The sequence below is a fragment of the Muscardinus avellanarius genome (genome assembly GCF_963383645.1).
Source record: "Muscardinus avellanarius genome assembly, chromosome: 12".
Classification (NCBI taxonomy): Eukaryota; Metazoa; Chordata; class Mammalia; order Rodentia; family Gliridae; genus Muscardinus; species Muscardinus avellanarius.
Window position 1 is genome coordinate 93,020,391 of NC_137798.1, and position 25,174 is coordinate 93,045,564.

The 25,174-nt window shown below is 46.8% G+C and overlaps 1 protein-coding gene across 2 annotated transcripts in view; it reads right to left on the reverse strand.

Annotated features, from left to right (window-relative positions):
• FOXN3 (forkhead box N3) overlaps window positions 1-25,174 on the reverse strand; it is a gene marked incomplete at both ends in the record, with an annotated part of 232,317 nt that overhangs the window by 105,825 nt on the left and 101,318 nt on the right. For both annotated transcript variants that reach the window (XM_080708322.1, XM_080708321.1), the window contains one exon: window positions 11,585-11,649. In XM_080708322.1, coding sequence (XP_080564448.1) covers window positions 11,585-11,649 — 65 coding nt within the window. The remainder of the gene's footprint in view (window positions 1-11,584; window positions 11,650-25,174) is intronic.

A 25,174-nucleotide genomic window follows, 5' to 3' on the forward strand; every position in this document is an offset into this window, starting at 1 on the left:
GGCTGCATGCAAGAAATACCCGTTTCAAGGTGCCTTATATAAAAAGGGGAGCTGGGAGCCTGGCGTGGTGGCACACGCTTGTAGTCCCTGCGCTTGGGAGGCGGAGACAGGAGGATCGAGCAGGTTTGAAGCCAGCCGTGCTGGCATAAGAGACCCTGTTTCAAAAATATAAAATAGGTCTGGGAGTGTAGCCCGGAGGTAGAAGGGCTTCCAGGATCCCCAGTACCACCCCCCCCCCAAAAAAAGGGGAAGGGAGCTGGGTAGGACGGCCCCCTCCACTCTACTTCTCTGGGTCGGTGTCGTTTATTCTACACGGGTAGATTCTACACGGAGGCTTGTGACACTGGCACATACTTTAGAGCCCCTAGACACAAAATGGAAAGTGCAGGGCCTGGTCTGGGCCCCCTGCCCATCCCTCAACCTCTGCCTAAGGCACAGAGTTCCTATAAGAAGTGGTTACCTCCCTCTTGGAATGCTGGGAGTGGAGCGAGTTGGAGCAGTGATCCCACAAGAGGAAAGATGCCCAGATATGGCTGCGGGTATCATGGTCCCTGTGAGCCACCTCAACGTGGGCCTATGGCAGCTGCAAAGGCTTAAAAGTGAAAGTCTTGTTCACCAGTGTTCCATTCCCACATCATGGCAAAACAGAGGCGGAAGCCTCTCTACGCCTAAGGAACACAAGACACAAACGATCACCTCAGAATTCACTGCACATGTCATGGGCTTCTGGCCTCCTACCGGGGCATGTTGCCATCTTGCTCAACGTATGGAAAATCGATTCATAAGATGCTGAGTTAGAAGATCTCTACTGACAGAGAGCATCAAGGCATAGACCTGTGCTTCCAACTCCTCTCCACAACAATATCAGGTAAGCAGACGCAGACGGTTCTGAGCACCCTGCATAAGAAAATTACAGCTGAGTAGCCAGAGGCCAGCCCACGTGTGCCCGGGGATCATGGTGGAGGACAGGCTCAGCTTGCCCTCTGCAAGGCTCCTCTAAAGTTCCTGACCACTGTTGGCACGGCTGCTGCCTCTCTGGCCCTGCCTCACTCCCTTCCTCTGGTCTCTGAAACAGAGCTTAGCCAACATGTCAGTCTACCTTGAATTCTGGCACACGCAGAAAGATTAAGCAGAAGAAACACTCACAGATCACAGGCAATTCTAACCCATCCCCAAGGAGCCTTCTGTCTCTGTCACATCTCTGCAGGGTCTCAGTCACTCAAAAGTGTCACAGAGACGGGCGGGTAAGAACTCCAGTTCTACTTCTCCTGCGAGGCCCCGTGGGTATTGGCCTTAATGTATCAGGAGCTTCAGAAAGACCGCAAACAATCCAAAAGGTTCCCCAAAGGCATAACTTCAGTTCAATGGAGGATTTTTTTTTAATGTTATTGCTAGTTTTTTTTTTTCTGTTGTTTGGGGGTAGTAGGTACTGAGTATCTTAGGAAATTACAAGCCATGACACTAATGCTATCATAAAAATAATGGACTGAATTTATTGTACACCCAGTAACCACCAAGCACTATGTATCTCTATAGATACATTATCCTTTTTGGGGGAAGGCATACAAGGGTTGAACCCAGGCATTTTCTTATTTTTTAATGTTTAAACAGAGTCATGCTAAGTTGCTGAGGGTCCCGCTAAGTTGCTGAAGCTGGCCTTGAACCTGCGATCCTCCTATCTTAGCCTCCCAAGTCCTGGGATGACCAACATGTGCTTCCATGCCTGGCTCATACCTTACCTTTTAATTTTCACAAAAATCCCTTAAAGTTAGTTCTACAATCTATTTATCTGATCAGAAAGGGAAGGCGCAAATCAATCAGATGAGTTGCTGGAGGTCAATGAGCTGGTGGATGGCAGAGGCTGGTGCCTGGCCAGCTCTGAGGTCCATACCTTTCTCTCCCCGTCTCCCACCCCTTTGGAGTGAGGCGAAGCCAGACGTAACGGCACCTACTTTTAGAGCTCGTGTGCCAGGGATGCCATGCAGACCATCACCATCACCAGTGCTCATCCTAAGGATAGCGATCTTGCAAGACTGGGACCATCTGCATTTTATAGTAGAGCTCAAGCAGGGTTATAAAACTTATCCAGAGTCAGGCATTGAACTCAGTATGTCCAATTTGAAAGCTGAGGCCTTATATCCTCTCTTCCTGTGAGCCATCATTCCTGAAGTCCAGAAAAGAAGCCAGGAGAGGGAAACACAGAAAGGAAGACTGGCAGGAGAGACTGATTCTGGAAGCGCCCGGGGCAGACAACAGCCTGAGCGCCAAGGCCACACTCCTGGTATGTATGCGTGCACACACACACATACACGCACAACCCCCGGCCTACCGTGTATATCATGGCAGGTATAGGCAGAAACTCTCAGCCACACCTTCTGGGTTGGCAAGGAAACCCAACAGGAACAACACTTGTGGCCTATTTAGAGCTGGACGCTTTAAAGCCCACTTCTGAAACCGGAAGGTGAATAACTTGTTCAGAATCTACTCTTTAAAAACCTTCCTCATTGGTAAGTCTCTTGGCAATTTTATAAGTATTTCTAGACTTCCACGGAAGCACGGTTGCAGAGAACTGCAGGGGAGATGACTTTTCCACTGTGTTTGAGGCCAAGCATTTTGATAAAAGTGTGCTCTGCAGTGCAATATGATCCCAGGTCGCTTGATCTTTGGAGTTCATCATCTAACTGGCGCAATTTAATAGACTGAAAAAAAAAACCAACCATTTTTAAAGGCTCAGCAAATTAAGCTGTATGGAAATACTCCTATTGATGAATTATAATTGGTGTAAAATTATCTATGCCTGTATCTACCTACTAATGAAAATCCACACAGATGAAAATGAAATATTCACTCTGTTAAGGGTTGGGATATTCTCATTGTATTAATCTTTTGATGGCCAATTTTAAGATTTCCCCTTTTCTCTATCTAGTCTTTAAGGATCAGAGTGAACTGTGTAAAATGGTCAGATGAATGAAAATGAAGTACTTTACTTCAATGAAAGACAACATACATGTCCCTTTCTGGCTTTCTTTCTTACCAGCATAAACTGATTTTAAGTATTCTAATAAGGTTTTCCCTCAGTTCCAGTCTTAAAAAAAAAAAAAAAAAAAGAAAAAGAAAGGCAAATATCTAAATCACTACAGTGGGAAACTCTTTAGAAACATTTATGCTATCTGGGACTACGAACTGGTCTGAGTCCAGCTTTCTGAGCCTGGCCTTTGACCTGCGGCAGGACAACTGCCTCTGGCCTTAGTCTTCCCATCCACAAAATGGGAGTCATAAAACCTATAAGGACAATTTGAAGACTAACCCAACCAGACACACGGGGTCACATATTATATCAACCCTTGTATATGTAAAATGCCCAGAATGGGTAAATCCACAGAGACAAGGTGAGGTATAACTGAGTCATGAGGGTCGTGAGGGTCTCCTCTCTCCTCTGGGGAGGTAAACTAGCTGGCTATGATGGTTGTACAACACTGTGCCTACGCTACAGGGTTGCACACTGTAAAATAGCTAATTTTGTTAAATGAATTTCACTTCGATTACAACACCTACTAGGTATTCTATCGGAGGGGGTGTGTGTGAAATTATGAGTCTTTTTAATTTTCATCTTTATGTTATTTCTATAACAAAGACATACTGCTTGGTAGTAAAAGCCGTGGATGTTACATGGGGAGGGGAGGGTTACATTAGAAAAGAATTAAAATAATCCCGAACTGAGACACACTCGTGCAAAGCCCTGAAACTTTTTGTTAACATTTGCTAACATTCCCAAAAAATAACTCCCGCCCTTGCCCTCTTTCTGGAACTCTGCGGCTTCCTCTTCGTCATGTCCTCACTAAGCTGCTTCTTTACCATTCCTCGTTGTGCTCTAAGGCTAGGTTTCCAATTCAGTTCTTCAGAGCTTCTTTCTCTTTTGCATTCTGTACCCTCCCTGAAAATCTCATCTCTGCCTGTAACTGCAAATCACACCTACACCTGTAACTTCCCAAACTTCCACTGTGCCCCCCGCCCCCCCGAGCGGGTTCTCCACCTCCTACTGGACAGTCGCCCTGAAACTTCAGCTCTAGCCCAGATGTATCCAGCAGGTGCCGGCCCACAGGAAGCTCAGGGGAAATGCTTTCAATTTCATGTCCTCCGGCATGGGGGCGGCCCCGTCCGACTCGGCTATTTCTGCACACAGCACTCCACAGTCTCGGGGTGCGCCCCTGGACTTCCATTAAGATGGTCACTAGAAACAGCAGTTAGAGAAGAACTGAAATTAAGGTCAGAGGGAAAGATGCGGACTGTGATGGATGGCTTCTCGGATCCCACGCCAGGCTCCGGTCGCCGGCCAGGGAAGTTGGGTAACTGGACATTGGGCAAATTCAGATTCTCGAGAGACGGCAAATGTCGGACATAACCTAAGGCTTCTTGGAAAATCGCATCTCCTTGTGTTTTCTTCACGAATGTAAGAGCAAGTTCCCAGGGAGCACGTGAAACCGGGATGATTAGCAGAACCTAACAGGGCCCCTTTAACTTCACTTTTGAGTGTAAGCAAAACTGCCAGCTGACTTGACGATTATAGTTACATAAAAATCTCCACTCAGTGCAGAACAATAGGACACAGAATGCCAAGAAAGAAAAAAAAAAAGGCCCCTCCTTAAAACCATTAGGCCTTCTGGGGCCAAAGACGGGACAGAAGGTAATTAGGACCCGGGGAGAAAAAGGAAAGTATTTTTTTTCCTTTCTCTCTTTCTGTTATTAATACTTTTTTAAAAATGGGTGTGCCTGGGGGCAAGAATCGGGAGATTTATGCATTAGGTGGATGCCCTTGATTGCAAACTGGACAAAAGAGTCAGCTTGCGGAGCAGATGAAAGAAGCCAAAAGCCCAGGGGCTGCAGCTCTGGCCAAATGGGAAAGAGATGAGTGGGGGCGAGCCAGGCCAAGCCCCCCAAATCCTGGGATCCCAGGGCCTGCACGAGAGAAGCAACGCGTGCCCTTGGACTTATGACCGGAGGAGGAGGCCAGACACGGGGTCCCGTACTTACATCCCGCTGATGAAAGAACAGCTGCGCAGGTGGGGCTGCCACTAGCACAGGAATCAGGCAGGAGAGACAGGTTTGGAAGGAGGTTCCGTGAGGAGCTTTGCAACTTTGCATCCTCAACGCACCCGCCAGGAATAACGATTAGGAACCTGATGCATGAAACAGTCAAAGACCAAAACGCTCCATTTCTTTCCAGAATTTACAAAGCGCTTGGGAGGCACCAAACAACTGGCTGGGTGTTTTCACAATCATGTTTCTCCTTTCGCCTTCTGGGAAACACATCTCGAAGCCCCATTTCACAATCAAAACTGGGGCCCAAGGCTGAAGACCTGGTGCCCAGAGAGAAAGGGAAGGAAGCGTGGGGCTGCGTGGCCCCATGTCCTGTGTCCTCCCCAAAGCCAGCGCGCACCTGCCGTGTGTGTACCCACTCATAGCGTGAGGAGTGAGGCTTTGTGAGCTGAGCAACCTCTCCTGGAAGCTCCTGTAAGTAAGGACTCAAAGGAGTCTCGCAGTAAAGACACAAACAAGCCGCTTCTCAGACCTACAAATAAATCCAGCAAGAATGGGGCATTCCCAATCTTTTGCCCCATTCTGAGAACCACCCTGTAAATAGACGCGTCATTTCGGCAGAGAAATTAAAGAGCACAAGAAAGCTGACTCCCAGGACTTGTGCCTCATTTTCCCAAGATTTCGTTTTATGGAATTCTCTAATCGAGAACTCTACCTGGAATTCACCATGAACTGTTCTACAGGCTTTAGTAATATGAATCCACTGGATCTTCTTGAGAAGCTAAGCATGACACTCCGCAGAGGCTGCTAGGGTTTAGATACGGTCTGTCCCCAAAGGCTCATGTGTTGGAAGCTTGGTCCCGAGATGGCAGTACTGAGCGTGGTGGGACCCGTAACAGGTGGAGCCTGGTAGCAGGGATCAACGCAGGCTCTTAGGAGTCTCCTCTGGCTTCCCATCTCACCAGGGGATGCCCTCTGCTTACACTCCTGCCTGCCACTAATGATCCATGCTGAAGTTTTCATCAGAGGCCGAAATAACATAGTCTAGGGCTTTCAGCCTCCAAAAGCATGAACGGAATAGATCTCTTTTCTTTATAAATGACCTAGCCTTAAATGTTTTGTTATAGCAACAGAAAACTGCAGAGGTTAAGCCAGGTAACAAGCCAAGAGAGGGTTAATTTCCAGGATGTCTGCATATATAACATATGACTTCCTGACGCTCCATGAGGCCTTTGAAATTGCGTTGTTTGAGGACAAGGTCTTCAGGCAGCCTGCTGCCCCCCTCTGTCCTCTCCTTGGACCCAGGGGCCAAGCTAGCTGAGGCAAAACAAACCATGTTTGTCTACTGAGTCGGAGCTGAGTCTCAAAACTCTATTTTTAGGAAACCTATTTTTAGGAAAGATGCTATAATGATCTGAGCTGGTGCTTAATAGGGATTTTCTACCACTCCTGAAGTCCACTCCTAATTTACCGAGGAGAATAAAGAAGACCTACGGAATGCCGTATGGCTTTCTAAGGTCACAAAGCTCACCGCGCAGGAGGGCTGGGACCAGAACCCAGGATCCCCTGGCTCGCAGTCCAGGCTTCTTTTCACTGGAGCATTTTTCCTGACACGCTGACTGCCTGCTCAAATCTGCTCTCCCTCAGCAGACAGCCCCTGTGCCCACACTGCATGCCAGAGCACGGGACACAACCCAAGGGAGGCCTCGCCATGCCCGTTAGCCGTAACAGCACAGAGCAGGAGAGGGTGGGAGAGTGCGTGCCACAACGCCGCTCCCAGCCAATCCCCTACACGAGGCTAACCACGAACACCAGAAACCAGCATCCCCGATAAGCCCGGTGGGCACCACGCACCCTTCGCCAATGGGCAGCCAGGGGCCACTGTCCTTCCCCCAGCACAATCCTGGGCTCGTGGCAGCACAATTCCACTCTGCACGCTGAAAGCGCCTGTAAGAACTCCTTCCCCTTCATTAGCTTCTCCTGTCAGTGGTGAATGGGAATAAAAATCTGATTTCCATGTGATACAATTTATTGAAATTCTCTTGTTGCACTCCAGGGAAACAGACTGGATAATAATTAGTGGCCCCTTGAGCCGGGCGTGGTGGCGCACGCTTGTAATCTCAGTATTTGGGAGGCCAAGATAGGAGGATCGTGGTTTGTGGCCAGCCTCAGCTACTTAGGCCCTTTGCAACTCAGTAAGAACCTGTTTTAAAATAAAGACTAAAAAATAGGGCTGGGGGTGTAGCTCAGAGGCAGAATGCCCCTGGGTTCCATCCCCAGTACTGGGAAAAAAAATTAACATAAGCCCAAGTGGTTGGCTAGGGCAGAATTATAAAGGCAGTAACTTCTTTCTGAACAAAACTCTGTGGAGCTCTGAGGCCTAAAAGGCCAAAAGGAAAGAAGTGGCAGAGAAATCTGTGCTCCGGGAAATCTTTTAATAGAGGGCACGAAGCTGACAGGAGCAGGGGTGCCATAAGTACCCCGGGATGGACCATCGGGGGCCAAGAAGAAGCGTCAGGCCAGGGGTGAAGAAAGTCTTTAATTATGAAGCATGGACTCGTTTAATTCACGCAAAGGTGACAAGGGGACACTGAGGCAAAGCAACCGAACTTTAAGGTTGACAGATGAGCAGAATATGGAAAACTACAAAAATGACTTTAGTAAGAAAATATGATTGTTAAACTAATAAAACTTCTATGGACATACTTTTACTGGTTCATTATAATTATACACCACAGTGAGGTTCATGATACACGCATACTTGCACACGTGAATCCTTCCGGATCCCACTCCCCTCCCCTCCCTCCCGGTACGCGGTAGTGAGGCTGGTAGGGATGGATATAATTCTCCTATTCTTCCTTCCCCTCTCCATCCCCCAATCCCGACGCTCTTCTACTGGTCTCTCTCCTCGTTTATCTAAGGTCTCTTTTGTTTCCTATCTTTTCTCCAGCTCCCACATATACAAGGGAACACATGACCCTTAATTTTTAAGAGGTATTTCAAACACATAGAGACCGTAACACAGAGACGCACTGATACATGTAGAAAGGACTGTAGGGACCCCTGGCAGCTGGCCACTCCTGCATGGCTCCGGGTGAGCTCCCCTCCTGCCTGGGCCGGCCTAGGGTCCCCCTTAAACAATGGGCTTGTCCCCTCGCCGGCGCTGCTTGGTTTCTATTGTGTAGGAACTGAAGTGCTCTCTCGCCTGTTCAAACTGCCAGAATACTAAAATTGTCTTCACGGCCTAAATGGCATTTAAAATAAATACTGGGAATTGACGAAATGGCCAATTATGTTAAGTACCCCTGACTGGTGTAATCCAAACCAAATCTTACCCCATTATCCTCAGAACTGAGGGGTGACTCGGCGGCCCCTCTTGCCAATGATTCTGAGCCAAAATACAGACGCCGCACTCAACACCCAAGGAGGGTCTGAGTACTTCCAGTTAATTCTCGCAATTGGTCTTGTGCTGAGAAAAAAAGAAATGTACTACATTTCCACTCAACAGCTTACCAACCACACGACCATCAGACCTTACAAACCGAACCATCAGACCACATAAGCTGGTTCCCGTTGTAACTGTGATGTCAGTTTGGTTTCAACATCATTTCAGGTTTTCACTTCTGTAAATCCCCTTCGGACATCACGCTACACGGTTTCCTGACTGGTGATTTTATGATGGTGTCAAAGCCACATGGGTTCAGCAGAAACTGCCACAAGGAATTCTGAGCTTTTCCTGGACTAGCGGTATGGGGTCTGACTCTCTGTCACTGTGCCAGGCAATGGCAGTGACCACGGCTCCCGGTCGGATCACAAGGAGACACCAGGACACTCTGCAGAGCTGTCACCAAGCCAGGATGAGCGGGTTGGGTGTGTTCGAGCATCCTGGACCCGCGCTATGTTTAACTTACGATGGGTTTATCTGGTGAAGCCTCATCATAAGTCAAGGGGCACATATAACATCAGCCTAAGGTGTCTGTGAGCTGCCCGAGCTCCACGCTGCTGTTCCTGCTAAGCACACCCCTCTCAGTTTTATTCAAGGCTTTGTTCAAATGTCCATTCTCCCCAAGAAGTGGCAGCCCCTCTGCTCCCACCTTCCAGACAAAAAAATAAGGCTCCCTTCTCTACTTAACAGGGCATACCTGCTGACCTTCCCATCCTGAATCCTTAGACTCATAAAACAACAGCAACAACAATAAAAAAAAAAAAAAAAAACCGAGACTGCTATCCATAGCAGGTGCTTTCCCATCCCTCTCTGGGATGCACATTCTAGATCTGCCGGATCCATCCCAATCTTTGTGCCTGGACTCAATGAACAAAGTTTTTTCCTGGTCTTACTATGTAAATAAAAACTTCTACCTGCTACAATGGGCAGGAGGGATTGTGTGAGCATAAAAATAAGAAGCTGATTCAGATCAAGCACCTTGCTTTCTATTTGATTTTAACCTAACCCTGTCCCTGGGTGGCTGGGCGGTCCCCTTCTTTATACACCCAGGCGTTTACTGGTGACACTTCTGCCTCTGGGTGGCCCCGTATCACTTGTAAGAGGAACACAACAACATTCATTAGGATGATACCCATACAGTTAGAAAACCTTATCACAAGCAAACTGTCTCAAGAACTCCAGACAAAGACAGCAAGCATGATAAAACAACACAGAAAAAAAAATAATAATAATACTGTTAACAAGTCCCCATCTACACTCCCAAACTCTCACCAAGATTTTCTGGATATGTACAAGAAAGCACTATATTTATAGGTTGTACTTAATTAGATATGGATCCAACGAGTACCTGTGATTTGTACACGCTTAATACCCAGTACATAAAGCAATCAGGGAATTTTGAAATTCATAAAGACAAAAACGAAGTTTACACCCGTTCAGATAGGATTTCACACTGCAATCACTCAACTTCAGAAACTTCATTGATGTTATTCTCGTGTTTTTCCCCCACACAAACAAAAAAATCAACTAGCATAGAGCAAATCTTACCTCATGTGGAACCGAATGAATAGCGACATTGTAAGAAAAGGCTCTAAGAAATCAAAATCCCTTTTCTTAAAATAATTCGAGCATTAGTGATATTCATATCATGCCCATAGTTCCAGAGGAAAAAAATACAGATGCACAAAACTTTGGAAGTCATTTGAGAAAAACCCAAAGAATAGCTATAATCGCTTTCCAATTATATAACATGAAAGGGGAACAGGAATATTTTTTAATTACGTATTAATTTTTGTGAATGGAGGCAGTTCCTTTTATTTTCTTAGACACCGAGGATAGCAATGAAGGTATCAAAATTAGAACAAGTCAAACTTGCCTGGCTAAATTTCACCAGTACCACAGAGAAATGCAAAGAGATTCTTAAAAGTTCCTGACTTCACAGACTACAAGACAGCGTGCAACTGCACGGCCTACAAACGACAATAAAAACACGATGGTAGCACTGCATGTGAGGCTTTGAGCCATCCCAGAAACCTGGATATAAATGTCCCTTTGCTTAAACATGTCAACACGCTGTCCCTTCACACACACGGCCAGCCTCAGTGTGTACTTTTAAGGCACACTGGCCAAAGAGCTCTAGACTAATCGAAGGACATTGGAACCCTTCGCCATGAACCAGCAGGATTCCAAGGTGCTTGGTGCAATCAAATCCACCTGTTTCAGACAGCTGTGCCACCCTATCGCCTGGCCAATCAACTGAGGCTCAAGGGGACAGAAAACGGGAAGACTCTTGGGGCCAGTTCATAAGAGAGTAGATATCCAAACCAGCCATAACCCCAGAGAAATTTCCCAAACTATTTGGAATGCAACTTTCTGCTATTTTTAGCCATTTGTTCTTCTCTGAACCATGCCCATTTCAAAAGTAATAGCAGCCAGGTAGAATGGCGTACGCCTGCAGTCTAAACTTCGCAGGAGACTGAGGCAGGAGGATCGCTTGAAGGCCAGGAGTTTGGGGCCAGCCTAAGCAACATGGTGAAACCATGTCTCTCTGTTCCCCGAAATCCTCATAAAAACGCAAAAGCAGAGCTGGAAGGAAGCAGGAGGGAGACTCAGCTGGATGTCAGGAAGAACGTCCCCCAGCATGTATGGGGACAAGTGAGAAGCCACCGTGGAAAGGCCCACGCAGACACTGGGGGACAAGGAACGTGTGCAGCTTCATGACAACAAGCATCAGGACCCTAACCCATCCCTGGTCACGGAGCACTAGAAATCCATAAACGGGCTTGCTTTTTATCAGCCCAGGGTGGATGCCATGATCACATCCCAAACTGTCATGCAACCCAGATCCCACCAAAGTAACCCCAACAGCTTCGGAACAGGACCAGCGACCCCAAGCCAAAGCGGCCCAGAGAAACCTGGGTTCAGACTCGCAATTCACAGCAGCCCAGAGACATGAGCAGGAAGAAGTAAGGGAGGGGGAGGCACAGAGAGCTGACCCGTAACGGTCACACTTCTCCAGAACAGCCGCTCAGCTGCCGGCACCTAGCACAAAGGCGTAGGGAGGGGTGTGGAGGGCAGGAGGAGGTGCTCCTAAACACCTACCTTGCAGAAGGGCTCCATTTCTCTTGAAGAAGGTACTGCCCGGCCAGATGGGTGGACCTGATGTGCTGAAAGGAAAAAAGAGACCCAGGTAAGGCTTGCGAGCTGTGCACACACTCACCTGTGCCATCTCCAAACAACACTCGATGCGGCCTCCAAACATTTTCCCCGTCACGCATTACTGGCAGCCTCTGAAAATGTCGCTTTAAAGATCCTGAGATTTGTTTCCTTACAAACAGGCTTCTAAAACACTTTACACAAGCAGAATCATTGAGTGAGTAACCTGGTCACACCTGGACACTGTAACCACCTGCAAATAAACAGAGAGCAAATGCACCCAGCTCGAGAGCATTACTCAGAACTTGAGAATAATTTGCTAACCTGCCTGTAATTTCATGAGTTTACCTGGCAAAGAACTCTGAGACTTCGGAGAGACTACCCGTGTCTTCGGAGACCAAGGGGGTTTTCTGGCACTTGCTGGCACCACCTGCCACTTAGGAATACAAACTCGCCATTCTAGGCATTTCTACCTTTCTGCACGGATATGACCTTGGTTGGCCTCCCTCCTTCTGAGCTCTGGTTTCTCATCCCGTTTTCAATTTCTTGGCTTAAAATGTTGCACTCTACCATATAAGACACTTTGCAGATATATTACCACCCACACTCTGGTAACAGGAGAGAGAAGAAAATAAGAAAGATCAATGCATCACACAAAGACACTCACTCCATTTACAGATGAGAATTTCCACAGGTTTTGAGACATTCTGTGGAAAACTTTATAGCCAAGCCAGTCTTGGTAGACTTGCCTCTGGGTGGAGAGTAGGCTATTCTAAACCAAGGACTGGTTTAGATTAATGGTAGAAAGCTTGGTTCCAAATGTTACTACATCCAAGAGGCAGTATAAATTATTTTTGTCAAAATAGTCCAGGGCAAATGAGATTGGTTAATGTATTATGAATCACACTTAACATTAAAAAAAAATCAGTCTGAAGAATACATTTGTTAAGTATGGCAGGCAGGCAGACAGACAGACACACACACACACGCACACACACACACACACACACCATAGTGAAAGAGGAAAATGAAGGGCTATAAATACTTCTTTAGTCAAATGAGGCCTATGGTTGTGTAGGACAGGAAGACCCTTAACAAGCAGGAGAAACGCCAATGATGCTCTGCCTACTAGAATTCCATTAGGAGGTACAAATACGATCACAGCTCTAGGAACACATTACATGACTGAGGAGACGTGGAAAGAGATGATAAAAGGGGCTACAGCGTAAAAAATACTTTTAAATATCAGGATAGTGTCAAATGTGCTAAAACAAAATACATATAGGCATACCTTGGATTTTTTGTGCTTCAAAAATTGCCAGGTGTTTTTATTAAATTAAATTTCTAGCAGTCCAGTGTCGAGGATGTCTATCAGCAATATTTTTCCAGCAGCTAAGATAATCACTAACATTTTTTTTTAATCACTAAAGTATTCTTATTTTTAAAAATTTCTTTTTGGTAATGACGATTGAACTCAGGGACATTTTATCCCTGAGCTAACCCCAAGCCCTTTTTATTTATTTGTTCATTTATTTTGGTAGTGCTAGGGATAGAACCCAGAGGTGTTCTACCTCTGAGCTATACCTCCAGCCATATTTTATTTTTATTTGGAAACAGGATCTCCCTATGTTGCAGAGGGCCTCACCAAGTTGCTGCAATCCTGCCTGCCGCAAACCTGCAATCCTGTCTGAGCCTCCCAAATACTGGGATTACAAGCATGTGCCACCTTGTCCAGCTGAAATAAAATACTTTTTAAAAAGTTTATACATTGTTTTCTTAGACATAATATTACTGCACACTTAACAGTCTATAGTATAGTGTAAGCATGACTTTTATATGCACCGAGAACCCAAAATATTCATGTGGCTAACTTTAATGCAACATTCGCTTTATTGCCGTGGTCTGGGACTGAGCAGTGCCTGTACTGTGGATTTCATGTTAATGAAGCTTTTTGTTTTATTTTCCGGTGGTTCCACTGCACCCAAAGTAAAGGAGGATAATGCATCTTATACGTGGTCTTGTCTACAGCCCTCCTTCCCAGCCGCGGCAGGTGTGTCCTCTGAGTGACCAGGAGCAGCACGGGACAGCTGCTGGCCTGGCTGGGGCTCGGGTCTGCAGGCCACTGGCAGCAAGCTGGCTTCTCTTCCACCTAATTCCTGCCCTATTCCATTTGGGGGCCTTTGAGGCTCAAAGTCGCCAAAAGAATAATGTGCATAAAAATGCTTAGGATGATCTTTTAACAACCCGGACAAGCTCTCAGGGTCTTACCATCTTATTTTTACAATAAAGCAGGAAACAGCAAGCTGGCTGTGGCCAATACTGAATTACCAGATTTATAAAGATATTTAAGATCGGAGGACTTCATTACAGAGGAGTTGGTGCTGCTCGAGAATTCAGTAATTGAGTATTACGGCAGGAGCCTGAAAATCCAGCTTACTGCCATCCAAATCTCCTCTTTATCGTGACCTTGGTTTGGCTGAAAACCGAGTAGACACTGGGGATAGAGTGAGTAGAGGGGACTGAGGTCAGAAAAATCCAGTGGTTTAGATAAGAAAAAATTCCCTGTACGATAGGAATCTACCTGCAGATTTCTACAACATCCTTTTAACATACTTAAGTCACTGATCACTATTCTACAGCCAGTCGGCACTGCTGTCCCTCTAATTTGTACTCTAGCGGTGGGGGGGGGGGGATCTGGACCGGCACCTCCACCTCCATCACTGCCTGGCCCCTGTTGTAACTGTGAGTTGGCGTGGGGTCTCTTTCCAGCTCAGAGACAGCCACTTCTTGCGATGCTAGCCCGAGAGCTAACTGCAAAGCTCTTGAGTTCCTCAGCATCCCCATTCTATTTTTTTTTTTTTTTTTGGTGGTAATGGGGGTGGAACCCAGGGGCTTTTCTACCTCCGGGCTATACTCCCAGGCCTATTTTATACTTTATTTGGAAACAGGGTCTCACTAAGCTTCGAACCTCACTAAGTAGCTGAGGCTGGCTTCGAACCTGCGCGATCCTCCTGGCTCAGCCTCCCAAGTGCTGCTGGGATTACAAGCGTGCGCCACCACGCCCAGCAACCTCCCCTCCCCATTCTATATTCTTCTTCTGGATAGTCCCTCAAAACAACATCTTGTAACTATGAGAAGATTTAAGGATTTGTTTATAAAAGACCCGATTGTGAATGGTTTTGCTGTTGCAGAAGATTGGAGAAAAAAAAATTAAAAATCCTGTCTGTGATTTCACAGAACTTACTGTCACATTTACCTCCAAACTTCTCTGATTTTACTTATGATTTATTTATTTAGGTACTAGGGGATTGAACCAGGGGCATTCTACCTCCAGGCCGCATGCCTAGTCCTTTTTTATTTTTTTAAATAGGGTCTCACGAAGTTGCTGAGGCTGGCCTTGAACCTGTGGTCTTCCTCTCTCAGCCTCCCAAGTATTGAGATTACAGGTGTGCGCCACCATGCCTGGATCTCTGATTCTACTTAAAGACACAAGAAATGCCTTTGGAAAGGCTAATGCCTCTGGCTCCTGTGGTGGCTGGCTGGCAAAGCAGTAAACTTAACTAATTTTCCTTCCTTCCTTCCTTCCTTCCTTCCTTCCTTCCTTCCTTCCTTCCTTCCTTCCTTCCTTCCTTCCAGCTGCAGACATTCCTGGCTGATTAGCCCTTAGAGCTGAAAGTTCATTAAAAATATATACATATATAGCCAGGCATGGCAGTGCATGCTTGTAATCCCCGCGCGTGGGAGGCGGAGACAGGAGGATCGTGCAGGTTCGAAGTCAGTCTTGCTGGCTTAAGAGACCCTGTTTCCAAATAAAAACCTAAAAAATAGGTCTGGGAGTGTAACCCGGAGGTAGAAGGGTTCCATCCCCCGGTACCACCACCACCACCAATAAATATGTACACACACACACACACACACACACACACACACACACACACACTCACAGCCAAGCGTGATGGAGCACGTTTGTAATCCCCGCTCTTGGGAGGCGGAGACAGGAGGATCGGGCAGGTTCAAAGCCTGGAGGTAGAAGGTTCCATCCCCAGTACCACCAAAAAAAAAAATTATATATATAGTTACATTAAAATGTATAAAACCACTGCCGTTCAGAGAAAATATCCTAGTGGTCTGAGTGTTTGTGGGAGGGGCCGTAAACTGCCTTTTCCATAGCCAGTCAAGAGGCAGAGAGGCTGAGACAGGGTATGCACAGGAGAAGGGGGCACTCCTGCCAGTCACGAACACACCAGTGACCTGTGAGCATCATGGGACACGGCGACCCGGGTCCCCTTCACCATTGAGCAGGTTTCCATCAACTTAGAATGACCCTCACATTGCTTGACACTGGAAGAGCACATAATCATTTGCTAAGCCCGGCAACCAAAACTTTCCATGCGATCCTCCAATTTTGTGAGGCAGAAATCACCCCCCCTTCTATAGGTCAGAAGAAGTCCCGAGAGGCCAAGAGACTTAAGGTATCACATGGCTTCTGCAGCTGGCCCTGGGTACCACAGAGACGCATGTCAACAGCTCCGATTTCATTCCTCATCCTGCAGCCTCCCAGCACTAACTCTCGGCCATCCTTCCCCACAGAAGAGAGCTGCGGATGGTATTTTGCTAGCGATCTCTCCAAAGCAAAGTCCCAGGCTAGAAGAGAAGAGTAACCATATGCGAAGACACTGGGCTCCTATCAGCAGAAACACGTGAGACAAATGTCTCATTTCAATAAGGTGCTAGGGGACCCCATGGCCTTCAGCAGCCTCAGCCAAACCAACTTTGTGACAAAGGACCCACAGGGGAAGACTTTCTTGCCTGCCGGAAATTCAGTCTCTGAACTGCCATTTGAGAACAAAGATCTGGCTGGTGGCTGAGACCAGGGCTGAGCATTAATCCCAAGAGATGAGCGATACTTGCTGAACAGCACACCCAGTGTCTCCCAGAGACTTCCAGTGTCTACCAAGACTCCATCATTCCTGGGTCTCACCTTCCTGGATGCGGGGGATACCATGAGGATACCATGAGCCACCAGGATCTCAAGGGGATACCATGAACCACTAGGCTAGAGAGCCCCGACATGGCTCCTGGCACCATGACATGACCTGTCAGCTGTCTGCCCTACACTCTTGAGCTTTCATCACTGTAGGACCAGCCGGACCAAAAGACCAGCCCCTGGGAGGTTCAGGAAGAACCACACCTCTGTTCACCAACCTGGACTTCCTGAGGGCATAATGAGAAGCTGAGAAAAGTCCTTTCCCTAAGATCCCAGCTGTCAAACTTGAACTGGTCTACTTAGAAGAACAAAACGCCACAGTGAAGAGAAACGCAGAGGCGTGCTAAATATAAGAAGCCATCGCCGGGCGTGGTGGCGCACGCTTGTAATCCCCGCGCTTGGGAGGCGGAGACAGGAGGATCGCACAGGTTTGAAGCCAGCCGTGCTGGCTTAAGAGACCCTGTTTCCAAATAAAAAAGTATAAAAATAGGTCTGGGAGTGTAGCCCAGGGGTAGAAGGGTTTCCAGGAACCCCAGTACCACCAAAAAAAAAAAAAAAAAAAGAAGCCAGAGAGAAGAGGACCAATACCATCCGGTTCTACTTACACGAGTGGCCAGACTCACAGAGACAGGAAAGATGGCTGCCAGGGCTGGGGGTGGGGCGGGGCTAGAGGGGAGTAGTTCTTTAACAGATGGAGTTGCAGCTGGGTAGGATAAAGAGGCCAAGCAACGATGTAAATGCACTTAACACTGTCGAAATGCACATTTAAAAAAAAAATGGGGTTAAGATGGTGGCTTTTATGTTAGGTGTATTTTAATCCCAAAACAACATTGAAGGTATAAAAATAAAAGAGGTAAGCTGGGTATGGGGACGTACACTTGTAATCCCAGCACTTGGGAGGCTGAGTCAGGAGGATCACGCAGGTTCGAAGCCAGCCTCAGCTACTTAGTGAGACCCTGTTTCCAAATAAAGTATAAAATAGGTCTGGGAGTATGGCCCAGAGGTAGAAAGCCTCTGGGTTCCATCCCCAGCACCACAAAAATAAATGAATAAATAAAAATAGAGAAGTAGCAAAGAAGAGGAGGGGAGGAGGGGAGGAGGGGGGAGAGAGAGGTGGAGGGAGAAAGGAGGGATGAACTAAGAAACTCTGGAAGAGCGGAGCAGAAGCCTAAAGTGTGCAGGGTGGGGAGGGGGCCAGTCCACGCGCTCTGCCTCTGAACCTCCCCAGGCGCCCACCAGCATCCAGAACACACTGAAACAGAGCCCAGCCCAACTGGGGAACGGGAAAGGGAGAGAGAGCAGGAAACCGGTTCTTCCTAACAGCCTTGGGGGGCTTAAGCCCACTCAATGCTCTTTCAGCAGCGGTGCACCAATTCCATCACATCCCTAGCCCTGGAAAGAGTGAGGAGTCTGTCCCTCGAGACGTGCAACATCTCAGAACCAGCAGGCTCTGTTTTGCCAGGAACAAAATACTGGAGCAGTTATAAGAAGAGGGGAGCACCCAAGGGGGAGGACAGGGGGTTCTATTACTTTAAGTTCTAAGTGTGGATTCATCACCAGGAAACAGAAAAACAACGACTCTGTGTCACACTCTAGCAGGGACCCCTTGGTGAAGGATCCAGAAGGCAGCATCAGGGCAGGCTGGGTGCAGACACACGCATGAAGGTCTCGGGGGGATCACGCAATGGCACCCACCAACAGAGGCATCACTGAGAAAGAGAGCAGGTGAAAACACGCTCAACATTTTTATAGCCTCTCTGATAATAAGACGTGAGCAACTGGGCATTCAAAGGGACCTCAGTGGACACCTGGCCCAATCGGAGGTGAAGAGGAGAGCGTGCTGGGAATCTGTCTGTACAAAATGCAGGGGACGGTCTTTAACTTGTCCAAGTCTCAATGCCATGCCTACAAACTGGGGGCAAATGATCATCTCCAGCCTATGAGTGCAATGTGATGACGAGTATAAAAATAAGATGCTCTGTAAATGGAAGAAAAAAAAAATCCCTGTGGTCGCCTCGATTACAAGAAAACTGCAGTTCAGAGAAGCTAAGTGATGGCCCGAGGCCCCGTGGAGACACTGGCGGCGCGCAGCTGGGCGCCAGCGCTTCCTCATGGGCACCGCGCTCTCCCCCACTGCTGTGTTCTGCATCCCTGGGACAGAGGTGGAAGCTATACTTCTCATCTTCCTTTTTTCTATGAGGATGCTTTGGGATCTTCTAAACGCAAATTTTCCTCTGCTAAAGACACAACAAATAGTATCTAAAAATCAGTGGGCAGAAAGGAACAGCTTCACAGAGTTCACCTATTTTGAAGAAGGCTTAAGAGAAGGCAAATCCACCTACACGCCTCTGTAGATACAAACTACCAAGCAATCAAAAGGCAGAGGAGATGAGGTTCAGATTGCAGAAGACCGGCCAGTTGTCAGCGACTGACAATTACCGGGAGGGCATTAATAAAGTCAACAAGCTGGGTGTGGTGGGGCATGCCTGTAATCCCAGTACTTGGGAGGCTGATAGGCGGACTGCAGGTTTAAGACCAGCCTCAGCAAATCAGCAAGGCTCTCAGCAGCCTACTGAGTCCCTGTTGCAAATAAATAAATAAATAAAAGGGCTGAATGTGTAGATCAGTGGTAGAACACCCCTGGGTTTAATCCCCAGTGCCAATAGAAAAAAAATAAAGTCATCATACAACCACCACATGGACCACCGGAAACAACAATAGACTGACCAGAGTATTGGAGGGGAAGGGAATCAATCACTTTGGGACCTAAGCCAGATGTCCTGACTTCCACAGGACTGGTCCGTGCCCCTATTACCGCCACAGCTGGATATGCTGAGGCGTGGCGTCCTGCATGGGGGCAGCAGCTCTACCCTAAGACGACTGTGTTGTTTGATGTGTGTCAATGTTTCACCACCTTCCCCCAGTGAGGACGTAGAAGGAAGTAGGCAGATAGGGAAGAGGCCTCCTAGAAAAAAGTCAATTTCCTGAGAGGCAAGGAATACTAATTAACTTCCAAGGCTTTTAAGATCAGCTATTCCAAGGTTCAGAGATAAGAAGGACCAAAGCTTCACAAAACCATCTGTTTACTAATCAACAAACCCAGGAGACATCACTGGAGCAAGTCTGACACTCCTACTGAAAGGAGACCCTTCAAAGGACATGCAAATACCCTATGGTAATTCTGAGAGCTGCTTCCCAGAATTCCCAGAATCCCAAACTCCAACCACCAGAGGACATGCAGACATATATAAACCCCTAGAGCAGTCACCAAGAAGGTTTTTCCCTCTCTGGGAACCCCGCCCCTTTGGGGAGCTTCTCTCTCTCTCTCTCTCTCTCTCTCTCTCTCTCTCTCTCTCGCAGGTCACGTTAGCTTTGAGAGGCACTTGGCCCAGGCTACACTTGGGTAGTGACCTGAAGGCAGCTGCTGGACACCAGAGCCCCGGTAGCCCTAGAGGTGTTCTGCCACTTTCCCTATTACTTTCTGGCCACTTTCCCTATTACTTTCTGGAAGATCGCATGGACTCGGAGAAAGCAGCTTGCAACTGAAGGCATTTGGCTTGGGATACCCTCAAGTATTGTCCTGAAGGCAGCTGCTGGACACCAGAGCCCCGATAGCTGTAGAGGTGTTCTGCCACTTTCCATATTCCTTTCTGGCAGATTGTGTGGACTCTGGGAGAAAGCAGTTGCAGCAGCTTGCAACTGAAGACATTCAGCCTGGGCTACCCTCAAGTATTGTCCTGAAGGCAGCTGCTGGACTTCAGAGTTCCGACAGCCCCTTAGGGGTGTTCGGCCACTTTTCCCTATTCCCTGCTGCTTCCAATAAACCTTTTACTCCCCTTCCTGCAGTCTGCGGGTGTCATTCTTCGCTCACTGTAGACAAGAACCTGGTAAGGAAACACCGAGTTTCTTCTCAAGAAACCCCCGTTTCACCAGGACATTTGGGGAGTATGTTTGCAAACAGCCGCTGACTGTACTACCAGGTGAGCAGCCCAGGAGGGACCCTCCCTTGTGAGGGGGATCAGGTGCCCTGTTAAAGGGCCCTAGAGAGGAAATTTGCCCCCTCTCCCCTCCTTTGCATTCCTCCTGCCAAGCCCAAGGTCCGCTCAGAGTTTAGATGTTTCCAGTAACATCTCTCAAAGATCTCCCACCCCCAATTCTCCCTCACTTGATGCTGGCCCTAACACCCAGGCAGCATTCCCAGTCTTCAGGGGCTCCAGTGCTCACACTTTGATTTGCCAACCCCTCTCCAGGCGGTGGGGCTGGCCAAAGGTGGGGCTGGGGGGCCCTGGAGCCACCAGAGGTCCTGCCACAATGTCAACAAAGCAGCTTACTTTTCATCTGTCTTATATATTGAGTTTCCATGTAATTTTTCATTCAAAGAGGCTGGTGGCTACAAGGGTGGGTCAGATAGGACGACTTCTGCGTCCCTCAGAAGCCCTGCTATTCTTTCCCAACATTCTCTCCCGGCTCCCAGGTCCGCCAGCTGACACAGGTCACAGGAACACCTCCCCTCCCCACCCCAGGTATTCCCCACACTGTTACAGTCATTATGGTCTATACAGCACATTTAGGAATTAATCCCATTCTGATGACTTACACTGTTGATTGACTTTCTCAGGTGCGTGCACACCTCTTTCCTTTAATAAAAACAGAGAGGCCCTGTGGGCAGAAGCTAAGGGCGACTAGCCTCCTAAAACCAGGTCAAGATCACTGAACACAAGACGGTCATCATGGTAATTCTGAAAAGTAACAAATTCTACCTGTACCTCTCAAACAGAATGATTTCATTCAAACACTAAAGATTAAAAAACATCTGTTAGAGACATAATTCCATCTCTCACAAAGAAAAGGCCTTTATGGCAAGCACACCTCCCGCCATCATCACCTCAAATGAAAACCTAAAAGCCTTTAAAAATGGAAACAAAATTGTAAATCTCATCATTGATGGTAAGCAATAGGTTAGGTAATTTGGACTACTCTTTTCTGTGATTTCTTGATTACTAAGGAATATATAAATAACTAGATAAGTACATGTATATTTTTGATAATATGGAATGTGTGTCTGGGTATACTGAAGAAATTCTGCTTAAAACCACGGCTACAATTGCAGATGCCTGCAGCTCAGGATACATCTTTGAACAGATGCAAAGGTGTTTATCATTATCTTTGTGCTACACAGATTCTAATTTTACATATGAAAACCAAGGCAACATTCAGCATAAAGTACATTATTTGCATGATGTATTTGCATTTGTAAGACACCCACATTTACTTTTACTGCTTAATGGGCTCGGGTTTAAATGGGCCACTCTATATAAATGGAGTACACTGGCTCCCAACTCAATGATGCAGATAAGAAAACTACTCCTTTTACATGCAAATGAACCTACGAATCACAATTAAAATGGTGGAGTTAAGGAAAGCTGAGCAGCTGTTCCTGAAGCTACAAGTCCAGGGCCACATTCGGTTCCAACTTAATCTCTTGGAGCAGCCTGGGATTTCCCCAGGACCTCTGCACTCAACTTTTCCAAAGGGCTGGAAGAAAGGAGAAATAGCTCCCTTCCGTGAGCCAACAAGGCAAGGGTAGGCGAGCCTATCTTAACACAGTAAGGAGGAATAGTATTTGTAAAAAAGTAAAGATGAGATCCACATACGAAAGGTCAACTAAGGCTGCAGGTGTTAACATGATGATTATCTCCAGACAGCACGAGAGATGTCCTCGAGAAGGATGTGAGGTAGGCACAACGGGAAAAGTATGGTGGTCCCTCCACAAATTAAACGGGCACACCCTAGGATCCAATAGTGTCCCTTTTGATGGGTGTGCCCCCCCAAAAAGCAACCAGCAATGCCAAGAGCTATGTGTGCCTCATGGTGACTGCAGCCTGATTCCCGATAAGGCCTCCTCCAAGAGGTGGAAGCAAAGCAGGTGCTCACGGATTGAGAGATGAATGGATAAACACTGCAGAGACATTAGAAAATAATACTTCAGCATTAAAAGGAAAGGAAATGATTACACGCGCTCTAACAAGAACGAGCATTGTGCTTACTGCAACAAGCCAGTTGCATACGGTTTCAGTTTTGCAGGATGAAAAAAATCCTGGAGAAAGAAGGCAGTGAAAGTGCAGGATAGAATAAGGAGGTAGAAAGGAGACAGGCAGGAAGGAAAAGTAAAATAGAACTTTAATATAAGAACCTGGAGCTGAAGCGCTTCGACCTCTAATGCACACACCAGTTCTCTTTCCCAGGCCTGACTCTCCCAAAAATTCCTGGGAAACCTGTAGATCCTAGAGTTAACAGTATTTCCAAGAAAACCTATAATTTAGGATATTCCAGCTTATCCATCAATCAGCTAATGAGGACCCCAAACAACCCAAGATCATCCACCCTAAGGCTGACCAGACCAAAGACCATCAGGAAGCGCCTCGGGACTACTGGACTGAGTTCATCCACCCTAAGGCTGCCAGACCACCTGCCCACCATAAACCGCCTTGGGACTACAGGACTGAGCTCATCCTCGCACACCTTCTCTAGCCCACCCCTCACGAAAGTCCCCTATAAGAGAACCCTGACCTCCCCAAAATGCCTTCCTCATCTTGAGGTGGCCGCATTCTCCCTTGAATGTGTATTTCCTCCCCTTTTCCCCAAATAAACCTCTGTCCATGTCTCTTACCGGCGCGTGCTGAAATTCTTTTCCGTCACGTTAGCCAAGGACCCTGCAGATGCTGAGTTCCTGAGCTGAGGGCTCAACCCGGACAAAAGCAGCCCAGCAGTGTAAATGTACTTAATACCACTCAACTCTCCACTTAAAAACGGTTAGCATGATAAATTCTATTTCATGTACACATGACCACACTGCAAATAAATAAATAGTAGTTAGATGCTCTAGTTTAGATCTTGAGTTTCCCCCAAAGGCCCACAAGTTGAGGCTTGGTCCCCAGGGAAGCTGTTGGACGGTGGGAAATCCTGTAAGAGGTGGGTTCTAGTGGGAGGTCCTTAGAATCAGGGACATATCCTGAGGGAACTGTGGGGCCCTGGCCGCCTCCTCCTTCTCCCTTTTATTTCCTGGCCTTGAGGGGAGCACTTTTGCTCCCTCATGTGCTTCTAATAGGGATGATCACAAGTTGAAACCTCCCAAGCTGTGAGCCAAAATAACCTTTTTCCTCTTTATAAATTGGTTATCTTGGGTATTTGTGATAGTAGTAAAAAGCTGACTAATACAATAAATAAATATGCAGAACCCTACTGGCCAGCTAGATCTACACAGGGCAGCGCCTCTATTCGTCCACTCCAAGGCTCTGGAAATATGAGCTGGTTTCCCTACTCTCTTTTTCAGTTCTACACTAGACAATATAATTCAGGAAAAAAATGGTTGGTAAGCCCAGTGCACTTAAGCTTATATATCTAGTACCTAACTCCCATTTAATTCTTCTAGAAAACCTACAGAAACACCATTCTTCTCCTTAAAGTAAAATGAAGCAAATAATGTTGCTAAATGTCCAAGATGGCATTAAATTAAAAGAGAAGATGGTTTTAAAACTAGTAATGTCAACCCAGGTGTGGTGGCACATGCTTATAACCAGTACTTGGGAGGCTGAGACAGGAGGATCCTGGGTTCAAGGCCAGCCTCAGCTACTTAGTGAGGCCCTCCATAACTTAGTGAGACCCTGTTTCAAAATAAAGAATAAAAAATATGGGGTATCTTGGAGGTAGAATGCCTAATGGGTTCAATCCCCAGCACCACAAACACAAACATGAAATAGCAATGTCACTTCTTGGCCATATATAGACATGGGTATGTGCAGACAGGACTTTACAGTATATGATAGGACACGGGGTCTTTTCAGAACATTTCTTCTGGGTATAAAGAGTAAGTGTGGATCGTGTAAGAGGTTTTGTTTTGTTTTTGCTTTCTTTTATTCCACTTATTGATTTCAATTTTTATTTATCTATTTTGTGGCCCTGGGGATTGAACCAAAGGGTACTCTACTACTGAGCTACACAACTAGCCCATAGTAGGTTTTACCCATTTATTTATTTGCTTGTTTATTTATTTATTTATTTATTTATTTATTTTTGTGGTACTGGGGATAGAATCCTCTGACCTATTTTTATATTTTATTTGAAAACAGGGTCTCACTAAGTTGCTGAGAGCCTCACTAAGCTGCAGAGGCTGGCTATACACCTGAGGTCCTCCTGTCTCAGCCTCCCAAGTATTGGAATTAACAGGTGCATGCTTTATTTTGAGACAAGGTGTTACTGAGTTTGAGGCCAGGCTGGCCTCAAACTTGTAAGCCTTCTGCCTTAATTTCCCACACAGCTGGGGCTATAGACATGTGCAAACAATCTGGCTTATTTTTAATTGATAGATAATAATTGTACATAGCTGGATATGGTAGCACACACTTGTGATCCCAGTACCTGGGAGGCTAAAATAGGAGGATCACAGATTTGAGGCCAGTCTCAGCAACTTAGTGAGGCACTGTTTCAAAATAAGTAATGGAAAAAGGACTATGGGTGTAGTGTGGAGGTAGAATGCCCTGGATTCAACC